This window comes from Stenella coeruleoalba, assembly GCF_951394435.1.
Source record: "Stenella coeruleoalba genome assembly, chromosome: 4".
Classification (NCBI taxonomy): domain Eukaryota; kingdom Metazoa; phylum Chordata; class Mammalia; order Artiodactyla; family Delphinidae; genus Stenella; species Stenella coeruleoalba.
Window position 1 is genome coordinate 120,762,025 of NC_137149.1, and position 20,693 is coordinate 120,782,717.

The 20,693-nt window shown below is 35.1% G+C and overlaps 1 protein-coding gene across 4 annotated transcripts in view; it reads left to right on the forward strand.

Moving 5' to 3' along the window:
* Positions 1 to 20,693, forward strand: part of LRBA (LPS responsive beige-like anchor protein) — a 725,574-nt gene that overhangs the window by 347,042 nt on the left and 357,839 nt on the right. For all 4 annotated transcript variants that reach the window (XM_079919265.1, XM_079919266.1, XM_079919268.1 and 1 more), the window contains one exon: positions 2,294 to 2,460. In XM_079919265.1, the coding sequence (XP_079775391.1) occupies positions 2,294 to 2,460 (167 nt within the window). The remainder of the gene's footprint in view (positions 1 to 2,293; positions 2,461 to 20,693) is intronic.

Below are 20,693 nucleotides of genomic sequence, written 5' to 3' on the forward strand. Positions count from 1 at the left end.
ACTGAATTGTCCTATGGTTTGGCTCAGTCTTTTTAATGTACTGTCCAGCATTTGCCTTTAATTTCTTATAAATCTAATTTCTAACATGATTTATTTTCTTCATATCAGTGTTTAGGTAAAAGAAGTACTTTGCCTTTACTAGTGTACAAAAACTAACCTCTTAGAGGTTGGCCAAAATCTTCCAATTGTACAATTCCTAGAGCTAATATAATCCTCTCATTGTGCAGATGATAACAGTTAGACCTGGCGAGGTAAAGTGAGTTAGTTGCCCAAGACTGACAAGAGATACTACCAAGGATGATGCTTTAGTCTGGTTTTTGATTTGCTTCCCAATCTTACGTTTATTCATATGCATATATAATATATATTCATATATATTGAATATAATATATATTATATGATATGTGTGAAAGGGACTTAAGCATCTGCAAATTTTGGTATTCGTAGGGGTCCTGGATCCTATTCCCCCCACCCCATAGCAAGGGACTACTGTACTTTTATTCCCACTTCCCTCCTCACAATCTGTAAGGAGTGAGGATTCTCCAGGGCAAAGGCTATCAAGCTAAGTCAACTTTTTATCCCTATAGCCTAGTGTTTTGCACAGACTAAGAGATATTTGATTCCTTATGCATGTACATAAACACCATATCAGTTGGGCTGCTTATGGTGTTAGGAGCAGAAAACCCACTTCACACTGGCCTTCAATTACTGAACAGGAGCTTACAGGTTCTAGTAAAAAGTCTTAGGAAAAAAAGAAAGGTCTCACAGAAAGTATAAAGGTAGGCTGGTCTTTGATCCAGAAGTTCATGATTCCATTTGGAATAAACTCTTACTCTTTATTTCTGTAATTCTCATAGCTCTGCTCCCTTTGGGTTTTGGCTTCATCCTCAGGCTTGCTTCTCTCCTACAGAAAGAGCTTTCAATACTCCTGGAATTATGTACTTCCTGTTTTACACTGTAAGAGGAAGGAAGGAATTACCCAGCAAAACTTCTGACCTTTCCTCTTAATTGTACCAATTAGATCAAGTGCTGTTCCCTTAGACAGTTTGTCAGTGTGGGTGTGATTATTACTCTCATTGGTTTAGGACAGTTAAGGCCCTCTCTTATTGCAGGGACAGTGCTGGGGCTGGTGTATGGCAACAATCTATCTAAACTGTTATACAGTAGGAAAGGGCTCCAACATCAAATTTTTATTACTCATCATAGGTTGTGTATACATGTGGATGTATATGTGAGCTTTCATTTGGAGCTTAAGGGAAAGGATCCCAATAGACTCTGTGACCAGAATTAAGTTTACATTAATTGTTTTTTTAATTTTAAACAATTAACTAGGTAGTATAGCACCATAAACATGACACCACAAGTGTCTGAATTCCAAAAGAAAAGAAATAAGCAACTTGGAAACTAGTGATTGTATTGTACTGAGTATTGCTAAAGAATCCTAAAATTTTTTGGCAAAATTGATATCTGAGAAAGTACTTTTCAAGCTTTAATGTATAAATCACCTGGGGATCTCATTAAAATCCAGATTTTGATTTAGTAGGTATGGAGTGGGACCTATAATTCTGCATTTTTAATAAGTTCCTAGGTGATTCTAGTGCTGGTGGTCCATTTTACAGAGCTGGGGTTTAAAAGACCAAACTGTTTTTGTCATTTTCTAAAGGTGTTGAGAACCAGCTCAGTTTACTGTTGCAGGCCACCAATGTCTCTTTTCTGGACTTCTACAGTAGCCTCCCTCCTTAACCCTCTTGTCCCACTACAATCCATTCTCTAAATGGAGCTTATAGTGATCATTTTAATATGTAAATCAATCACGTCACTTCTGTAATTAACCTTCTGCTGGTATTCCATTGCATTAGAATGAAATCTAAACTCTTTACCATAACTACACTGTACTAAATGATGCAGCCCCTGCCTGCCTCTCCAAACTCATTTCATACCACTCTTCCCTTTATTCACTTTGCTTGAGTGCTTTGCAACCGCCCTTCATGCTGCTTGTAATGTGGACCCTGCATCTTCACATGACTGGCTTCTTCTCTTTATTCAAGTCTCTGCTTAAATATTAACCACTTCTGAGTGTATCTTATGAGTGACTTCAGAGAAATAAATTCTTGGGGGATTGTTGTAATGAGAGTAGATTACCAACTCTGTCAATTCAGTTAAAGAGTGATGTAAAAGTCACTTTAAAGTTTTGGTTGGTTCAGTTCATATTAGAGATTATTTCATAATGCATGTAAAGGGTTTGTTTCCATATTTTTATAGTATTAATAGATATTTCTTTTTCCTATCCAAGTCACTGTGTGCCCAGTATTCAGCAGACAGACGAGAAGATGAGAAGATGTGTGATCATTTGATAAGAGCAGCCAAATATCGAGACCATGTGACAGCAACTCAGCTAATCCAGAAAATTATCAACATTCTCACAGACAAGCATGGAGCCTGGGGAAATTCTGCAGTGAGGTAAAGTTATACCTTTAGGATTTGGCCACTGATTTTCTGTAGAAGTCCTTGGTTTAGATAAATGGCTTTGGATATGATCAAGGCCAGATGAAGAACAAAGTAATTTAATTTTGTATTTTATCTTCTGCAATGAATTTAAAGCAAAGGGGAAGGAGAAAATCAGTATGGCTATAGTTATGGATCTTTGTGGAAATTTCAGTTCCCTTCAACTACTTCAAAAAGAATAGTTGCTCATATATTTATTTATTTTGAAGTGAACTGTTAAGGGAAGTAGTTAGTGTAAACTGCTTTTACTAGTTGCACTTATATCTGAATTTATACAAGTACAATACTTTATTTAAAGAAACTATTCCCTATTTTACACTTTTGAGTTTTTAACACAAATTTGAAAACATAATAATATGTGTTGTTTTCTTGAGTTTTGTTGCAAATTACAGGGCTATGATGAAACAATACCATCTTTAAAATTTTATTTACTACATCTACCTCCTTTTAAGATTACCAAACTGAACGTGCAATTTTTTATTCTAATTTTAGAAACAAAATATTTACTTTCTAGGACTAAGGAACTTAGATAAATCATAAAATTTAGTCTTTTTGGAATATTTTATTCTACAAGTCTTAGGAACATGTTTTGACTCATTTACGTAATGTTAATGAAAAAGTTCTTTATTTTCCCATTAGAAAGATATTTTTTAATTCCGTATTTCTGCATAACTTTTTCTGGAAGACAACAACCACAAAAGAAAACAGCAAATTACTTGTATATTATATATAGGCGTAACTGGTTTCTGCTTGTGTTTTAAGCAATTCACGTGTCTAACAGACATCAGAGTCTAGTTTTAGAGATTTTCCAGTAAACAGAAAAAGATTTTAGTTTTTTTTTAAGCTGAACTTTAAACTAGTTGAGTTGAAACCTATCTGATATGGGATGTTTTTGTTTTGAGTACAAGTATTCACTAATATAGAGTAGATATGTCTCATCATGCTTATTGTGAAGAATACTTAAATAAAATGAATTACGTTTCTGGGCATATCATTTTTGGTGTTCAGAGGAAGGAATGCAGGTCAAGGTCTTGAAGGCAAAAGGACTGAGTAAAAGCAGAAACCATGTTTGTTTGTTTGTTTTAATTACTGTTCCAGCTGATCTCAGCTGCAAGAATGGTCATGGGAATGACATGAATTACTGGGTCAGGGCTCTCTAGTGCCGTATATTGCAACATGTAAAAGCCTATGGGTGTGTGTTTGGAGGGGACTGGGGAAGGGGAGTTGTATTGAGGATTTTAGAGTTTCCAGATACTTTAATGTAACAGATTTGTTACAGTCATTTTGACACCTGGTACTGAATAAATTAGAAGATTACTTTGATGTACAGTGCTTGGCACATACTGGGAACTAAATATGTGTTTGTTACATTTTTTTTTTTAGGCTTAAAATTTTTGTTTTTGACCTAAAGGGAGTTTTACAATTTTAAAATGAAATCCTTTAGGCAACTTATGCCAAAGGGGTCATTTTTATAAGATCAAAATTATTTCTCGTGATAGCTATACCATTGTATAGCTCAGTATACCTGTGCTGTCAACACGAAAGTGTTTTTCTGAAGTGATTTTGGTGTAATAAAGTATCTTGGAGAACTAAATGGACTGTGAAATGTATTTGTCTAGAAATAATTAGTGTTTCTGTAATAGAGTTGTTCAAGGGTTCGACTCTATTATTCTATAAAGCCAGAAAAAATTGAATTCTGAAATTTTAATATTTCCCCAAATTTACAGAACATTTTTTACTTTTTTACTCTTGAGTAAAAACAGCTGTCAAACTGTTTTCTTTTAAATGTGTACATTTTTAATTAAGAGCAACAACAAATGATTCATCTTTGAAAGGAAAATTAGTATTAGTGAATCGATATTTTCCTCTTTATAGATCTCATAACTTAACTTAGATTTTATTAAAAACAATGCTTAACAAAGCACATTGCCTCCATGCTGATATTTTTGTCGTTGTATTTAGTTCAGTGTCACATTCAACTGTTACTTATTTGGAATACCTGGTTGCTCCCTAATGCCTTTAATACAATTATCTTAAAATAGACCTTTTCAGTATTAATTCCAATTAGAGTGGATTTCTAGACCTTGGTGCCCTTTTTTAGGAAGCTGTGTAAGAAAATGGAGTTGACAAAACGTATGCTGACTTACCATTCTTTGAGAGTGGTTAACTATTCTGATTTCCCTTGTATGAGGCTTGCATAATCAGCTTGTAAATTATGGACATGGTTATAATAAATGAGACTAACACAGTGTACTTTGTTCTTCACTTAGCATAATTCTAGAAAACATAAATGGCATTAGAGAGAAATCAGAGTCATACTGTAGCTATAATGCATTTAACTATCCTAAGCCTGTTAAAAGAAATATGCACAATGAGCAAAATTCTAGTAAAGAGGATTAAATTATTTTAAGTATAATTCCTTTGTGTTTTATCTTAAGAATTATAGTAGCATTTTGTCTTATAAATTCAATCATATTAGAATATATAGAAATTTCATTTGTGGCATTTTTTATTTTGACCCTCCTTTGGAATTCACATAATTTCCTTGTAGCCATGGCTATGTAGGCCTAATACTTTCCCATTAATGTCATTTGTTTTGTTTCACTATTGATGGCTTTTCTAATGCCACACGATCAGCCGGCTGCAATCCTGGCAGCTGGCCTGGGATCGGCAGTGGTTTTAATAAATCACAATCAGACCCATGCCATTACATCAATATTTTTAGTCAATTATAGAGAAGGTCAGGTGCTACATTCAGTATAGGAGCCTCAGCATGTGGCATTTGAGAAACATCTGGTCCTGCAACAAAACTGCAAGCTGGGGAAAAAAGAATCCAATTTATCCCATCTAAAGAGACCAAATGAAATCTGCTGCTTTATGGATAACACAATGATGATTATAGCCATTTTGAACATGTTATACTTGCTAGACTTAATACCCTTTATAAAGACATATTCCCAAAAGTTTCCATTCAATAAAAACTGAAAATGAAAATATTATTTTCTCAGAAGCAGATGGGAATTGTTGTTTCCTCACAGCAGGCATCTAATATCTTTTGACACCTAGTGACCTGCCTGAATGCAATTTGTGTCTTAATATTCCGCTTATACCAGCTTTTGCCACAAGAGAAAGAGAGAGGAGCTCTCTCTTTCTCTCTCTCTCTTCTTTCTTTGATGCCTAGACTATTGCATTGGCAGGTAAAGAAAGTATTCCTCCCTTAGAGCTCTTATAACTGTGTGCCCTTCACTGTCATTGCATTTTTTCAAATGCTTAGAGATTTCAGGAAATAATGGGACAGACAAGTACCTGTTCATCCATACATTACTGTCACCTGGAGTGAGGCTCAGGTGAAAACAGAGGGAGCTTGATAAGAATAGTGGAATAAGCAAGAAAGAGGCCACAAATGAACAGAGTGGCAGAAGTAATTTTTTTCCGGTGCATGGAGCAGGCATTGTGTTTATTTGGGTCAGGAGACAAATCATCTTTCATGTAGATGACACCTGGTAAAGTGGCTGAATGTAAGAAGGATGAGGAGAGATGATGGAGAACACTGGATGGAAGTCTCAGAGGACATACTACCCTTTTCTCATATCGTCCTTCATTGCATTCTAATAGGCTGACTAATGTACCATGGAAATTCGCTCTTGGTATTAGTCCGGGAAAGAAGGTGGTTCTCTTCTTCTCTGAAAAATGCATGGATAGAGCTAGAAACATAAATTATCTTAGAAGTAATAAGGTTTAGGAGTTTCTAAGAGAATCTCTTATCAAGATTCTTGAATCCTTTTGATTAGTTTAGGAGACTGTATTTAGGTTTACATTTCTGCTGCTTTAAGAAACTCCATTTCAGATTGCTTGAATGTGTTCTAATGGATGCCCTCAAGCTAGAGGCGTCTCTTCCTGAAAGACATTCATCTTTTTTCTGTGTCACAAGCTTGCCGGTAAAATCTTTGTGATGCTCTCTCCAATTTTTCTTCAGTAAATCAAATCTTCCTTCTTTCAGAAAGATGAATGCTGTAAGGTTGGAGTGTTATAAAAAAAAAAATCAATGCAGGCAAAATTGAAACAGTATGCCTCTGTATTGATTGGCCTTGTGAAATCGAAACTAACAGCTTTGTAACTGTTCCAGTGGACAGTTAGCTGACCTGTAATGGGCAAACTATCAATATTAACATTACTATTTTATCTTGTACTATGTCATTTTAAAATCCAGAGTCCAAGGAAAGGAAAGGCCTAAAGAATTTTTAATCTTTGTAGGAAATATCCCATTTTCTTTTTATATACCATTGTTTGAAGAAAGCAGTAGCTAATGTACTTGACCTATAAAAAACTAAGACTAGGGCAGTGTTGGTTTTATATCAGTTACTCTTTTTAAAACACAACAACAACAAAAAAAAAACTTTGATTTTTTTGAAAATAATTTCTGATTAAAAAAATTTCGCTGGTGCAATTTAATATTGAACTCATCTTTTTGGATGTGTTTCCCATTTCAACGGAAGTGTATTATGTCTTTTGAAAACATTCTTCATCTCCAATTTTTTATTAAGTAGGCAATACCAGTGAATTTCTAGAGAAATTAAAGTGCTAATACGCTTTCCTTATCAAGAGTTCATTTTAGGCATTTGATTTCATTATAGTACATGGGTAATCAAGCAGATCTCTAGTCATAGGTATAATATACCCAATCTTATTCTTTCAAATGCTTTTGTTTTTATTCCTACCCACCCCTGGGAGCTAGTAGTTGACATCAATACAAGCACCACTCATTGCTCTCTCTGGAGCTTTGATGATGCTAGAAATTCTTTATAACCAATCCCGACAATAACATTGTAAGATGGCTTAATAAACCGAACGTTTTTTCCATTTACCCCCTCCTTGTTCCCTTTCTTAGAAAGGAAAGAAAAAAATCAATAGCTTACAAAACAAATGGAAGAATCTATGGAGATGTCAGTTAAAGAAAACAGATGTATTTGAAAGTGTTTACATGAAAAGAATAGTTTCAAACACTAAGCACATTAAATACCTATGCCCAGAACATAATGAGACTTGTTCATGTTCTTAGTTTTGTGATAAGTTGATATTTTTTTAAATTTATTTTCTTACTGAAGTATAATTGATTACAATGTTGTGTTAATTTCTGCTGTACAGAAAAGTGACTCAGTTATCCATATATATACATTCTTTTTTATATTCTTTTCCATTATGGTTTATCACAGTATACTGAATATAGTTCCTTGTGCTATACAGTAGGACCTTGTTGTTTATCCATCCTATATATAATAGTTTGCATCTGCTAACCCCAAACTCCCGGTCCGTCTCCCCCCGCCCCAACTCCCTCTTCCCCTTGGCAACCACAAGTCTGTTCGCTATGTCTGTGAGTCTGTTTCTGTTTTGTATATAAGTTCATTTGTGCCATATATTAGATTCCACATATAAGTGATATTATGTGGTATTTGCCTTTCTCTGTCTGACTTTACTTCACTCAGTATGATAATCTTTAGTTGCATCCATGTTGCTGCAAAGAAATTTCTGGTATTGTGTCAGTACTGAGGAGCAGTTCTTTTTCCCTCATATTTTATGGCCACGGTGTAGTTGTGTTATATAGTTATACATGCTTATGATACAACTTTTATTATTAGTCAAATCTAACAGTACACTGAATGACTTATTAGAAATGTATGACTGTTATGTTTTGTAAATCAGTGATGCTGAGTATATGAGAATTGAATAGCTATATTTTCTAATAATGTAAGGCAAAAAATACATAATTTTATAGGCAATTAACATGTTTTACAATATTCAAAATGAATATGTTCTTATAATAATTTTGGGTAAAATATTTTTGCTACAAAGTAATTTTAAAGAAATAAACAATAAAATAAGTTATGGTATTAAGTACCAACAATTCAAAGTTAATAAATTGCAACCATAAAAAAAAACACATTGAAAAAGAAATACAAATTATTGCACGTATGTTCACTAAAGACACCAAAACGTTTGTGTACATTTTTGCAACCCCCTTTCAGTTTCATTATTCAGTGAAGTCTCTTCCTGTTTTTCTTGATAGTCTTTCCTCCTGAGTTCTCTGACAGTTATGCACAGTATATGCTGCAGAATTTTGCTTGACAGTATACTGTGTTGTTTGTTTTGTGTGTAGATTATAAGATGTTTACCTTATGCTATTGCCATAGTTCCTAGCTTAGTGATGAGCCTGTAGTATATCCTAAATAAATTTTTTTTTAATCAGGTAGACTACTTGTCTTCATTCATAACTTATCTTAAACTTATCATTATGCTAGGTATTAAATCAGATAAATTTCTTTCAACCAAAGCAGCAAGAAATTTAAACAGTAAAGTTCAAAAATACTTTTATCACAACTGGTGGTATTTTATGAAGGATGATATTAATTCAGAAATTAAGAAAAATGTAGTAGAAATAGAATATATCTGAAAAGAGATGTACTGTAGATAATAGTTACAGACTTGGAAATTTTGGTTTCTATTTGTAAAGAACACTTTTCTGTAACAATTTACTTTGAATATTTCGATTAGAAAAATTTGAAGCTCAATAGGTAATTTTAAGTTGTAACTTGGGTGGGGAGTCCTTGAACTTTAATAGTCCCTGGTATAATTTTTGGTATAATCAAAAATTTTCAGAAGTATCTTAAAGGGTTGGAAGCAGATGAAATTCTTTAAGGAGTTTGAGAAAATTTAGTGGTTTCATATAAATCTGGAGAGGAACCATACAATCTGTGTTTTTAACAAGTACCCCAGTACAAAAATCACTTGAAAACCACAGCAGTAGTTTAGCCAAACTTGCAATTTGTTGTCAGGGCTGCCTTCCACTTAAGACTACTGTAGGCTATTCTTGTAGCTGATACTTGGCTGTTTCACGTTTTGTTTCTCCTGCCTATTGGAGCACTTTTTCTATTCATATTTGTTTAACACCAGCTGTGCATCATTTACTGTGCACAGTAAGGCACTCTAAAAACCAATATGAGTAAAACAGATATGTTTCTTGCCCTCATAGAACTTTCCTAAGAGAGGCAATGGGAAAGTGAACAGAAAATTATAAATAGCTTAAAAGCAATGATGATAATTTCTCACTGTATATAGCCATAAATAAGGAAATAGAAGGCTTTTTTTTTCATCCATCTTTAGTCTTTCTTTGGTGAAAGATCAGTGTGATTTCATGGAAAGAACACTAGTGTGACATCTGTATTTCTATTCCTGACTCTTTCACTAACTGGTTATGTGACAATGAACAAGTTAAACTAACAAAATCTTATTTCATATGCATTTTATTTATTTCAGACAGATTACCTGTGAGAAGAAAGCAACAATAGTTGGTTTGCATTAGAGCCTGAGGCTTAAAGGAGGAGGGAGATGTTAACACAAATTATTGCAAATATGGCAAATGTTACTATTAAAGTAAGTTGATTAAATGTAAAATAGATAGCTAGTGAGAAGCAGCCACATAGCACAGGGAGATCAGCTCGGTGTTTTGTGACCATCTAGAGGGGTGGGATAGGGAAGGTGGGAGGAGACGGAAGAGGGAGGGGATATGGGGATATATGTATACCTATAGCTGACTCACTTTTGTTATACAGAAGAAACTAACACACCATTGTAAAGCAATTATACTCCAATAAAAATGTTAAAAAATTTTTTCTCTTTCTGATATTTAATTGCTAGTGTATAGAAATGCACTAGATTTCTGGTTATTACTTCTGTATACAGCAACTTTGCCGAATTCATTGATGAACTCTAGTAGTGTTCTGGTAGTGTCTTTGGGATTTTCTATGTATAGCATCATGTTATTTGCAAACAGTGACACGTTTACTTCTTCCTTTCTAATCTGGATTCCGTTTATTTCTTTTTCTTGTCTGATTGCTGTGGCTAGGACATCCTAAACTAAGTTGAATACAAGTGGTGAGAGTGGGCGTCCTTGTCTTGTTCTTGATCTTAGAGGGAATGCTTTCAGCTTTTTACCATTGAGTGTGATGTTTGCTGTTGGTTTTGTCATATATAGCCTTTATTATGTTGAGGTGTGTTCCGTGTATGCCCACTCTCTGAAGAGTTTTTATCATAAATGGATGTTGAATTGTATCAAAAGCTTTTTATGCATCTATTGAGATGACCATATGGTTTTTATTTTTCAGTGTTTTAATATGGTGTATCACACTAATTCACTTGTGGATATTGAAAGATTCTTGCATCCCTGGAATAAATCCCACTTGATCATGGTATATGATCCTTTTAATATATTGTTGGAGTCAGTTTGCTACTATTTTGTTGAGGATTTTTGCATCCATGTTCATCAGTGATATTGGCCTGTAATTTTTTTGTGTGTGTGTGGTATCTTTGTCTGGTTTTTATATTAGGGTGATGGTGGCCTCATAGAATGAGTTTGGAGGTGTTCCTTCCTCTGCAATTTTTGGGAATAGTTTCAGAAGGATAGGTGTTAACTCTTCTCTAAATGTTTGGTAGAATTCACCTGTGAAGCCATCTGGTCCTGCACTTTTGCTTGGTGGGAGTTTTTAAATTACTGATTCAATTTCAGTACTGGTAATTGATCTGTTCATATTTTCTATTTTTTCCTGGTTCAGTCTTGGGAGATTGTACCTTTCTAAGAATTTGTCCATTTCTTCTAGGTTGTCCATTTTATTGTCATATAGTTTCTCTTAGTAGTCTCTTATGATCCTTTGTGTTTCTGTGGTGTCAATTGTAACTTCTCTGTTTTCATTTCTGATTATTGATTTGGGCCCTCTCTTTTGAGTTAACATTTGAACCCAGGTAGTCTGACTCAGAGTCTATACTTACAACCATTATGTAACTTCTTAATGTTAGTAATTGGTACTAGGTTTTTGAGTGCTTACAATCTGCCTGGCACTGGCTAATTCCTTTACAAAACTTTCCTTGGATCTTCACAATAACCCTGTAAAGTGGATACTATTATTTCTAGTTTGCCTTGGAGTAAATGAAGGCTTAGACACATTCATGACTTTTCAAATAATAAAGCTTCTGTTTTTACACCTTATAGTTTGCTACTTCAGTCAACATTGAAAGGTTTATCCATGTTTGATGTTTTGTTTCAAGAAGTACAGGTGTGAGTGCCACTCTTATTTTTTGGGAATTTGATTTTTCTTTTCTTTTTCTACTCTTTCTACCTACCTTTTACTTACTTATTTTTTTAGGTTTACTTATTTAGCTTGCTTGTGTCCAAACTTTTTTTTATGCAAAAATCAAACCACCAATAAAAAGCCTTATAAATATTGTTCTTAATTAGAACCCAGTATATAATATAGATAAGAAGGGTCCCATCCTAGTTGACATCAAGAGATCATGGGTTTCTTACTCATTGCTCTACAGTCATCTCATGATGTGAAAATCACTCCACAGCCTGCAAAGGGAATATTGGTCCAATGGAAGCTTGTTAGAATAAAATCAAAGTGGAACCTGACCTCCTAATTTATAATCTAGGACTCTTTCTAGCTTTCTGCCCTGCCCCCCTATATCGCTCATCATCTTATATTGGGTTATTTTTTTTTAAGTGTATTGAATTTTTAGTAAATGATACATACCAGTATTCAAATATTACTTACATATGAAAGTGATGCTTGATTGGACCTGGATCAAAACACCACCACATAAGCAGCTATAAATATTATTGGAATAATTTGAATATAGATTCAATATTATATATAATATTGTTTTAATAGTTAATTTCTGAATAATTAATACTATTTCTAAATAATAATTGTATTGTTTTATAAGAAAATATCATTGTTGTTCTTAGGAGATACATTTGCTTAAGGGTTGAAACGTCATGCTGTCTATAACTAATTGTAAAGTGGTCCAGCAAAAAATAAATAAATAAATAAACATGGGGGAGAGAGATTGAGCGGAAGCATGTTGAAGCAAATGTAGCAAGATAAGTAAACAAGGTGGTTTAGGTAAAGGTATGTAATTTTTTTCGATATTCTTCTTGCTGCTTTTCCATAGGTTTGTAACTTTTGCTGGGAAGAATATACTTCTGAGAAAATACTGAGAGATTGTCTCTTGGGTTTCCCTTACATTGTTTCCCTCTAGCTGTGGTTAATTGAGAATTAAAGCTTGATGTTAAAAATAAAATTTTTTGGTTGCATATTCAGAATTAGAAATTTTTTTACTTTACTTTCAGAGTTCAGTAAATTCTTACCAAATGCTTTCTGTGTCTTAGAAACAACACGTAGGTTAACGTATTATGCACTTTCCTTGAAAACACCTGGTATAGTCATATTTAACACTGTAAGGTATGGTTGGATGCACCTAATCTATGCCTTACCGCATTTTATAGGTGAGGAAACAGTTGTTGAGAGGTTAAATAATTTGTTGGAGATTGTACAAGTGATCTCTGACAAAACCAAGACTCAAAATCTTCACCATTTTGAGCTTGACTGAATGACTTTCATGAAATCATTTAGTTACTCATTCGTCAGTCATTCCAAGTGTCTTTTTCTTTCTTCCTCCTTATTTCTTCCTTCCATCTTTCCTTTTATTGATGTTTTTCTGATTAAGTTTTCAAAATTGGTTAATTTTGGAACTAATATTTGTTAAACACCTATTATGTGTCAGGCATTGTGCTAATTGCTGAGGCTGTAACAATAGAAAAGACAGACGTGGGTTCTGTCCTCATAGAGCATAGAATTTAAGAGATTGTTACTTCATTGTGAGTTTGTCCTGGGATTTTCTGGCTCTGCTGGTATCATGCTAAAGCAGTCATATAGCATTTTCTGTTTAGAATGCTTTCACTTTGTGTTTCATGCTCTTCTCAGTGTTTGTCCATCTTGTCTCTAAGCCTCTTGCATATATATTGTTTCCTTCTCTAGTTTAGGTGTCCTGCCATGTCTCCTATAACAACCTCTACTTCCCGTGTTACAGCCCTTGTGACAATGAATAGTAATTGCTTTTGAAATCGCCCCAGACTCTTAACCTATAAATGCCATTAGGGAAATTATTATATTTATTTTTGTTCATTAACATGTGCTGGGAATATTACCTGGAATATTTTAAGCAGTTTAATAAGTGGCTTTTTAGTGATTGAAAAAAAGAAGTATAGGTTTTGAAGTTTAACATACGATAAAAACAGAAAGGAACTGGAAAATCAAGTTTGTGTTTGGAATTTGTTTTATCATTCTCTCTTTTTCATAAGACCTAGGCCACATGCCTAATTAAAAACCAAACCAAACAAAAAACAACAGCGGATTGCTCTGTGCACACTGTCTGTAGCTTGTCTGGTCCCAGCCTGTGTTAGGATGATTTGGTAACACTAAATCATTCCCAAACCCAAGATTCACTTGAGGTCTTTTGATACCTCTCTCTCCCTCCAAACCCACCAAAGAATTTATATTGTTTTAAAGTCAGCCTAGGGAATAGTTTATGTGAGTATTCTTCCAGGGTTTTCAAAGGAGGCTCTAAAGATTGGACACAGACTGAATTTTGGACTTTACCCATAGATATCTAGGGTCCACAGGAATAAATATCCAGTGAGTTGTCTTTCATACGTTCTCCCATTCCCAAAGAATCCATCGTTTCCATCAATATCAGGAACTTTTACTACATGCCTAATTAGACCGAGCACTTACTGTTGGGAACAAAGAACCACATTGACTGTAGAGCCTGTATTAGTCTCTCATTGCTACTGTAAAAATTACCACAAATATAGTGGCTTGAATAATAGTTGTTTTTTAGGTTCAGAAGCCTAAACTTGGTTAGCAGCACTGTGTTTCTTCTGGAGGCTCTGGAGGCAATACATTTTCTTGAGTTTTTTGAACTTCTAATGCCTGCATTCCTTGATTCATGGCCCCTTCTTCCAGCTTCAGCATCTTCAAATATTCAACTCTGCTTCTGTTGTCTTCCAGCACAGCATCTTCAAATATTCAACTCTGCTTCTGTTGTCTCCTTCTTTTTCTTTGTTTTTATCATTTGCCTTCCCTCACTTTAACCCTCCTGCCTCTCTCTTATAAGGACCTTGTGATTACATTAGCTTACCGAGATAATCCAGGGTAATTTCCTCATCTCTATACCTTTAATTTAATCACACCTATAAAATCCCTTTGCCACGTAAGGCCACGTATTCACAATTCTGGGGATTAGTATGTCGACATCTTTGGGGGCCCTTATTTAGCCAGTTGCAGCACCTATTCTTTTAATTCTTTCTTTGAGATGATATACTAATATTGTATAGCTAGTGATTTCGTTTGCATCTCTTTTCTTACTAGATATATAATATTGGCAGAGCACTTGGTTATTAGTTATTTTTCTTCTTTTTTTTTTTTTGGCCACACCACATGGCTTACTGGATCCTAGTTCCCCGACCAGGGATTGAATCTGCACCCTTGTCAGTGAAGGTGTGGGTGCCTAATCACTGGTCCACCAGGGAATTCCCTAAAGTGTACAGTTTTTATGTTTATATATATATATATATATATATATATATATATATATATATATATGTATATATAATGTATGTATCTCCTTCAAATCATCACCGCAATCAAAAGATTTCCTCCTGCCCTTTGGTGATTCCTTCTCTTCTACCTTCCCTACCCCCAGGCTTCCACTGATCAATATAGACTAGTTTATATTTTCTAGAATAACTTGTCAGTAGATTTACCCAGTTTGTGCTCCTTTTTTTTCCTGGTTCCTTTCACTCAGCATAATTATTTTGAGATTCATCCATGCTGTTGAATATATTCATAGGTCATATTTTGCATGTGAATATCCATTTGTTGCAGCACTATTCATTAAAAAGACAATTCTTTATCCACTGAATAACCTTTGCACCTTTGTCTAAAATCTGTTACTCATCTATATGTCGGTTTATTTCTGGACTTTGTTTTCTGTTCTCTTCACCTCTCACTGTCCTTCTGCCAGGACCACAGGGTCTTTGATTACTGGCTTTACAAGTCTTGAAGTCAGGTTGTATTAGTCTTCCAGCTTTATTCTTTTTCTGAGTTATTTTAGACAGTGTAGGTCTTTGGAATTTCCAAATGTAGTTTAGAATCAGCTTGTCAGTTTCTGTCCTGGGATTGGATTTGATTTTGTTGATGAATTTGGGGGGAATTTACATCATAATTATATTGAGTCTACTAACCCATGAAAAAGGAATGTCTCTGCATTTATATAGTCTTTAATTTCTTCCAGCAATCTTATGTAGCTATCAGTATATACATATTGCTCCTCTTTTCAGATATATACCTATGTATTTCATATTTTCTAGTGGAAACATTGTTTTTACTTCAGTTTCTGAGTGTTCATTGCTGGCAGATAGAAATACAGGATATTTTGGATATTGATCTTGTATCCTGCAGCCTTATTTAACTCAGTTATTCTAGTAGATTTTTGTAGTTTCTGTCTGATTTTATATGTAGGCAATTATATTGTCAGCAAAAAAAAGACAGTTTACTTCTTCCTTTTTTTTTTTTTTTTTTTTTTTTTTTTTTGCCACACTGCAGGGCTTGTGGGCTCTTATTTCCCCTACCAGAGATTGAACCCTTGCCCTCAGCAGTGAAAAGTTGGAGTTCTAACCACTGGACCCCAGGGAATTCCCTACTTATTTCTTTATAGTTTGGATTTTTTTTTTTTTTTTTTTTTTTGGCGATATGCGGGCCTCTCACTGTTGTGGCCTCTCCCGTTGCAGAGCACAGGCTCCCGACGCACAGGCTCAGCGGCCATGGCTCACGGGCCCAGCTACTTCGCGGCATGTGGGATCTTCCTAGACCGGGGCACAAACCTGTGTCGCCTGCATTGGCAGGTGGACTCTCAACCACTACGCCACCAGGGAAACCCTATAGTTTGGATTTTTTTCAGGAGGGGATTGTTCTTTTCCCTTGCCAGATTATCTAGCATAATGTTGAATAGAAGTGATGAGAGCATAGATCTTTGTCCTTATCCTGATCTGAAGGTGGGGGAGACATTCAGTCCTTTATCATTAAATATGATGTTCTTGTAGGTTTTTCATGGATACCTTTTATCAGATTGAAGAAACTAGCTTCTATTTCTAGTTTGCTGAGAGTATTTATCAGGAATGGTTTTCTCTTATTAGTTTAATTTGGTGTTTAATGTTAAAACAATAATTTTTGGATGTTAAACCAATCTTGCATTCTGATGATGTACTCATCTTGGTCATGAAGTATTATCCTTTTCATCTATCATTGAATTTGATTTGGTAAAATTTTGTGATTTTGTATAGAATTTTTACATCTACATTCATGACTAACATTGGTTTATGGTTTTCTTTTAACACCTTTGACAAGTTTTGGTATCAGGATAATGCCAGCCTCAAAATGAGTGGGAAGTCATTCCTCCACATCATAATCTGAATAGTTTATGTAAAATGGGTATTTATTTCTTAAATGTTTTATTGAATTCGTTAGCCAAGCCAAGTAGGCCTGGAATTTTGTTCGGTGAATATTTAAACTACAAAGTCAGTTTTTTTAATACTTTAGAGCTCTTTTCATTTATTATCAAAGTTGTCCAATTTAGTGGCATCAACTTATTCATAATATTCCTTTATTATTCTTTTAATGTTTGCAAAATATGTGGTGATGTTGCCTGTCTTATTTCTGATCTTGATAATTTGTGTCTTCTCTCTTTTTTTGCTTCATGAATTTTTCTTTCTCTTTTTTCTATTTCTTTGATTTTCATTGTGATATTTATTATTTCCTTTCTTCTGCTTTGGGTTTTATTTACTATTGCTTTACTTAAGGTCAATGATTTTTAGACTTTTTCCTAATATAGGCTTTTAGTACAATAAATTTAGCTCTAGGTACAGTTTTGGCAGCATCTCACATATTTTGATGGGTGGCATGTTCATTTTGTTTCTGTTCAAAATCTAATTCTCTTTTGACTTTTCCTTTGAACCAGGGATATTTAGAAAGATGTTACTTAGTTTGCAAGTAACTGATATTAATTTTTTGAAATTTGTTTTATGCCCCAGAATATGGTCTGTTGTGGTGAATGTTTCAAGTACACTTGAAAAGAATGTGCATTGTGCTGTAATTGGGTATAGTGTTCTGTAAATGTCAATTAGGTCAAGTTGGTTGATAGTGTTGTTCACGTCTTATATAACCTTACTGATTTTCTGTCGACTTGTCCTATCAATTATTGAGAGAGGGATATTGAACTCTCCCATTGTCATTCTTTCTCTGGCCTTGGGTAGTTTCCTTACATGCTTGCGATGAGTGGTGCTCTACAGAATGCTTGAGGGCAACATCCTTCACATCTCTGGTGTTCTTTCTCTTTTCAGCCCTCTCCTCTTCAGTACTTGGTCCTAAGAACTCTCACCACCTTCTCTCAGACACAGGTCTGTCTCTTCAACTCAGAGAACTGAACTGGGCTGGACTTTGCTTAGCTTCCCGCTCCCTGTGTTTCGGGCTAGAAATCTTAAAACAGTGAGCCTGGGAAACCGTAGGACTCCTAGTTTTTTTCCATCTCTAAGGGATCTCTCTCTTTAGTTTTGTGAGGTCTAGTGTCTTAAAAACTGTTGTTTCTTTTATTTTATTTGGTGTTTTCCATTGTTTTATTTTGTAGGGTAAATTGTAGTTACTCTGTCTTAGCCAGAGTGGAAGTTCTCCCCTTATTTACTTTATTTTAGCAAAAATTGTTTATTGCTTGGTATGTGGCACCATCTGACATGATAAGAATTCAGAGCTGAATAAGTCATAATATTATCAAGGAATTCAGAACAAACAGGGAAACAGATACATATAAATAACCATGACATCAGAGAGTAAATACTATTCAAACTCTAGTATTATGAACTAAGTGATATGACAACAGTAAGGAGTAATCAATTCTAAATTTATAGGGGAAACAGTGACATTTAAACTGAATTTTGTTAGATGAGTGAATTTTGCTGTGTGGAAAAGCATTTTGGTATATGCTTTTTGTTATGTGATTACTCACGCAACCAATCAGATTTCTTCTTCAGTGCCTGCCTGGAGTTATGAGAAAACCAATGAATATCTCTATTTCAAACTATTATGGAACTTATACACATTGCTGATGGGAATGCAAACTAGAATAGAATGCAAATGGCATTGCCACTTTGGAAAACTATTTAGCAGCTTCTTATAAAGTTATGTAACTCTAAAGTCCTACTGTTAGATATTTACTCAAGTGAAATGAAAATACAGTTCATAGAAAAAAAACCCCACTATTCTGAATGTTTGTAGCAGATAAAAATATCTGTGCTGTATCTGTACAGAGGATATTATTTAGCAATAAAAAAGAACAAATTACGGAGACACGCAGCAGTGTGGATGACTCTTAAGTGCATTGCACTGGAAGAAGCGAGACTCAAAAGACTCTGCATTATGATTTCATTTGTATGACATTTTGGAATAGGCAAACTTAGGGGTAAAAGTCAGATCCGTGGGTTTATAGAGGTTGACTACAAAGGGATACAAGAATATTTTTGTGTGTGATGGAACTGTTGTTGATTGTGTTTGTGGTTACACAACTGTGTAGAAAAAAGTTAATATAGCAGACTCATATCCTTAGAAAGAGCTGATTATAAGACGTATGGGAACTTGAATGGTAAATAGTTCCTTATACAAATATAAAACTTTCTGTAAATGATAAAAGTAGCTCAGTTTGCCTAGACTGTTTGTACAAACAATGTGGTTTATGCTAAACATCAGTTTTTATTCTGGGAGTCTGGTATTATGGTACATGCTAGGTAGAGGATACCTTAACAACCAGCACCAAATAAAAACCTTGAGAGCTGAGGCTCTAATGAGCTTCCCTAAAGAAACATTTCACACATGGTCTCACAACTCATTGCTGCAGGGATTAAATACATCCTGTGTGACTCCACAGGGACAGGACTGTTAGAAACTTGTGCCTGGTTTCCTCCAGACTTCACTCCGTGTGCCTTTTCCCTTTGCTGATTTTGACTTGCATCATTTTGCTATGAGAAATTATAGCTGTGAGGATGACTATATGCTGAGTCCTGTGAGTCCTCCTAGTGAGTCACTGAATCTGGGTAGTCTTAGAGATCCTGTCACAACTATGCATTTATCAAAACTCATAAAATTGTGTATGAGTTATGCCTTCAGAAAGCCCTTATATCATGTTTTAATTGTGTTTAAAAAGACAAAGGTGCCGAGTTGTTAGACTTATTAAAGTTGTGATCTATTCATGACTACAAGAAATTATCTCATGAAGTAATTTTGGCCTAGAAGAATGAACATGGGGGCTTCCGTGGTGGCACAGTGATTAAGAATCTGCCTGCCAATGCAGGGGACACAGGTTCAAGCGCTGGTCCGGGAAGATCCCACATGCTGTGGAGCAACTAAGCCCACGCGCCACAACTACTGAGCCTGCGTGCCACAACTACTGAAGCCCATGCACATAGAGCCCATGATCCACAACAAGAGAAGCCACTGCAATGAGAAGCCCGCAGCCCGTGCACTGCAATGAAGAGTAGTCCCCACTCGCTGCCACTAGAGAAAGCCCACGCGCAGCAACAAAGACCTGATGCAGCCAAAAATAAATAAGTAAATAAGTAAATTAATTAATTAAAAAAAAAGAATGATCATGGGATTTGGCCTCATATAGCTCTGGATTTGAAAATCAGCTCTTTTATTTAGAAGATTTTTTTTTTTTTTTGCTAAGCCTCAGTTTTCTCAACTCTTAAATGGCAATGTTAATTCCTGTCTTGCATATGAAATGTTATAGAAAAGCTTGATGGGGATAAAGTTTAAGAAGGGGTCTTCTATTTTTTATTTTTTTAAATTTTCTTTTTTTGCGGTACGCGGACCTCTCACTGATGTGGCCTCTCCTGTCGCGGAGCACAGGTTCCGGACGCGCAGGCTCAGCGGCCATGGCTCACGGGCCCAGTGGCTCTGTGGCATGTGGGATCCTCCCGGACCGGGGCACGAACCCGTGCCCCCTGCATCGGCAGGCGGACTCTCAACCACTGCGCCACCAGGGAAGCCCAAGAAGGGGTCTTTTAAATTAGATGCATGTTAAGAGAGCAAATCCTGTGGACCTGTAACATGAACTCTAGGTTGCATGTGATTAGATGGTGTTAAAGTGGAAAAAAAAGTGAAAAGTTAGTGACAAACTATTATGTTTTAGGCTATACTTGTATTAACCAATGCATTCATTTATATCATAATCCATTTTAGATAAAATGTCAA